This window comes from Octopus sinensis, linkage group LG13 (assembly GCF_006345805.1).
Source record: "Octopus sinensis linkage group LG13, ASM634580v1, whole genome shotgun sequence".
Classification (NCBI taxonomy): Eukaryota; Metazoa; Mollusca; class Cephalopoda; order Octopoda; family Octopodidae; genus Octopus; species Octopus sinensis.
The window spans coordinates 59,906,852-59,909,265 of record NC_043009.1 but is presented as its reverse complement, the minus strand read 5'-3'; the positions used below and the strand labels follow the sequence as shown (position 1 = coordinate 59,909,265).

General features: G+C 39.3%; 1 protein-coding gene across 2 annotated transcripts in view; it reads right to left on the bottom strand.

The window, feature by feature from the left end:
• Positions 1 to 810: 810 nt before the first annotated feature.
• LOC115218396 (sodium-dependent glucose transporter 1) overlaps positions 811 to 2,414 on the bottom strand; it is a 21,954-nt gene continuing 20,350 nt past the window's right edge. For both annotated transcript variants that reach the window (XM_029788183.2, XM_036508423.1), the window contains exon 4: positions 811 to 2,414. This exon is cut by the window's right edge and continues 478 nt beyond it. In XM_029788183.2, coding sequence (XP_029644043.1) covers positions 893 to 2,414 — 1,522 coding nt within the window. In that variant the 3' untranslated portion in view covers positions 811 to 892.

Here is a 2,414-nt window from a genome sequence, read left to right as displayed (position 1 = left end):
ATTTTGGATAATTTTAGCCTACATTTTCTTAATATATATGTGTGTGTGTGTGTGTGTGTGTTGTGTGTGTGTGTGTGTGTGAATTTTGGATAATTTTAGCCTACATTTTCTTAATATATATGTGTGTGTGTGGTGTGTGTGTGTATGTGTGAATTTTGGATAATTTTGGCCTACTTTTTCTATATATATATATATATGTGTGTGTGTGTCTTTGTGTGAGTGAGTGTGCAAATCTACATGTATGCTAATGTGTGTGTGGGTATGTGTGTAAATACATATTCAACTGTCTGTGTGGTGTATATGAGCAAAGATATTCAATGACTACTCATATATATCATTGTGTGTGTGTGTGTGTGTGTGTGTGTGTGTGTGTATGTATATCTGTACTCAAAGTTTATGTATATATACAGACATTACATTATACTGAAATGGAATGTAAAGCGTTCACACTCACATACAAACCAAAATAAAGAACAAAAAAAAAATAGCAATGTAACAATCAAAAATAAACAAAGATAAAAAAAAAACTATTTATAAAAAACAAAACAAAAGGAATACTATTTTTGTTTAGCAAATTGCAGGAAAAAAAAACACAACTGGAGTGTGGCAAGGATGAGTGAAAGATCAAGGATTGAAGTAGTTTAGAGATGGGGGGTGGGGCAAGGGGTAGAGGTCTTTGATGTGGAGGAGCAGAAAAGAATGAAAATAATAATAATCAAATAATAAATAAAAAATATAGAATTTAAAAAATAATTATTTTCTAAATAAATATATAAACATAAATTTTCTTTTTTTCTTTTTTTAAAAAAAAAAAGGGTTTTTTTTCTCCTTTGCCACCTCACAATTTTTATTTTATTTTATTTTATTTTCATTCCTTTGTTTTTATTGTTTCTTATTCCTCATCTGAAGAGTGGAGCCGGTCGTATTTGACCCTGTCATGATCGAGTTTGAAAGTCACGTGTTTGCGACATGTAAGGTCGCCGTTGCATCCGTGGGACAGGCTGGAAGGTGAGCCGTTCATCAGTGACACCTGCTGCTGTTGCTCGAGTGAGGACGAAAGCTCGCTCCTCATTGACTTGCGATGCTGGTTCGAAGCGAGATTCTGCATTATGATGAAACACAGACAACTAAGCAGGCTGAGGCTGAACATTATGTACATCAAAACCATCTTCTTTTTGGTGAAGAAGAAACCAGTAATGGCTGGTAGTATCATCTCACCCAACGCTGAACCGACTATCAGGACAGCTGTCGCTTTTCCAGTCATTGTCATGTAGCTTTCGGCCCATGACATCCCTGTTGGGAACAAGGATGAGAGACCAAGCCCAAACAGTAAAGTACCAACCCAGAGGAGAACCTGATAGTGAGACAGGCCAAACGATAAGATTAAACTGGCAAGAAGGACTAGTGTGATGTTTGTAACGAGCATCCAACAAGGGACACAGCATCTGGTAATAAAAATAGATATACCCCGGCCAGTAGCAAGTGCTCCCCAGAACAGTGATGTTAGCATCACACTATTGTCTTTGTTCCAGTGAAACTGTTCGACAGCAAAAATCATTATAAACCCGCCAAATGTAACTTCCATGCCGACATACATGAAGAAGAATATGAAGAGAGCAATGAGGATCTGGATGCGGAAACCCTGGTCCTCGAAGCATGACTTGTGTTTCCGGTCGCTCCGATAAGCAACTGGACTCTGGTAGGATTTGTCGTAGCAGTAGAGACACATGAAGAAGATGCTAATAAGAAAGAGCAAAACGCCGATAATCATGTAAGCAAACTGGATGTGGGACATGCCCTTCACAGCATGGATGGCGTTGTTCAGCATCTTGTCAAATGTCTCAGGCTTTTGTGGGTGGAATGTGGTCAATGCGGGATTTTCCGTTGACACTGACTGATTACTGGAGGGCAAATAAGAATTTCCACCTGTCAATACTGAGTTATTCCCACCATTGTTACTATTACTACTACTACTAACATGGTTACTATTGGTGGTAGTATTAGCAGCAGCAGAAGTACTCTGGTTAATTTTCTGCTTCGTCACATAATTTGTTACGGTCCTTAACTGTAGAATGGAGGAGGGTGTAGGCCCAACTGAAGCTGTCACTACTGCCTTACTTTCTGCAGTGGCAGCAGTTGTAGAAGTAGTAGTAGTAGTTGTAGCAGTGGTAGGAGTAGTAGCAGCAGCAGCAGTTGCTTTCCTTGTTGTTGTTGTAGTAGTAGGAGTAGTGGTTGTAGTAGTAGTAGTACCAGTATTTTTAATATTAGCAGTGGTGACAGAAGCTGAGTCTACAGACAGGGAAGGAGATGAGGTTGCAGTTGAACCGTTAGCAGATGCTGCCAACCTGTTCGTAGTCATACTCAAAGAGGTGGTGGACGATGTCGTTACGACATTTGGCGGATTCTCTGCTGCA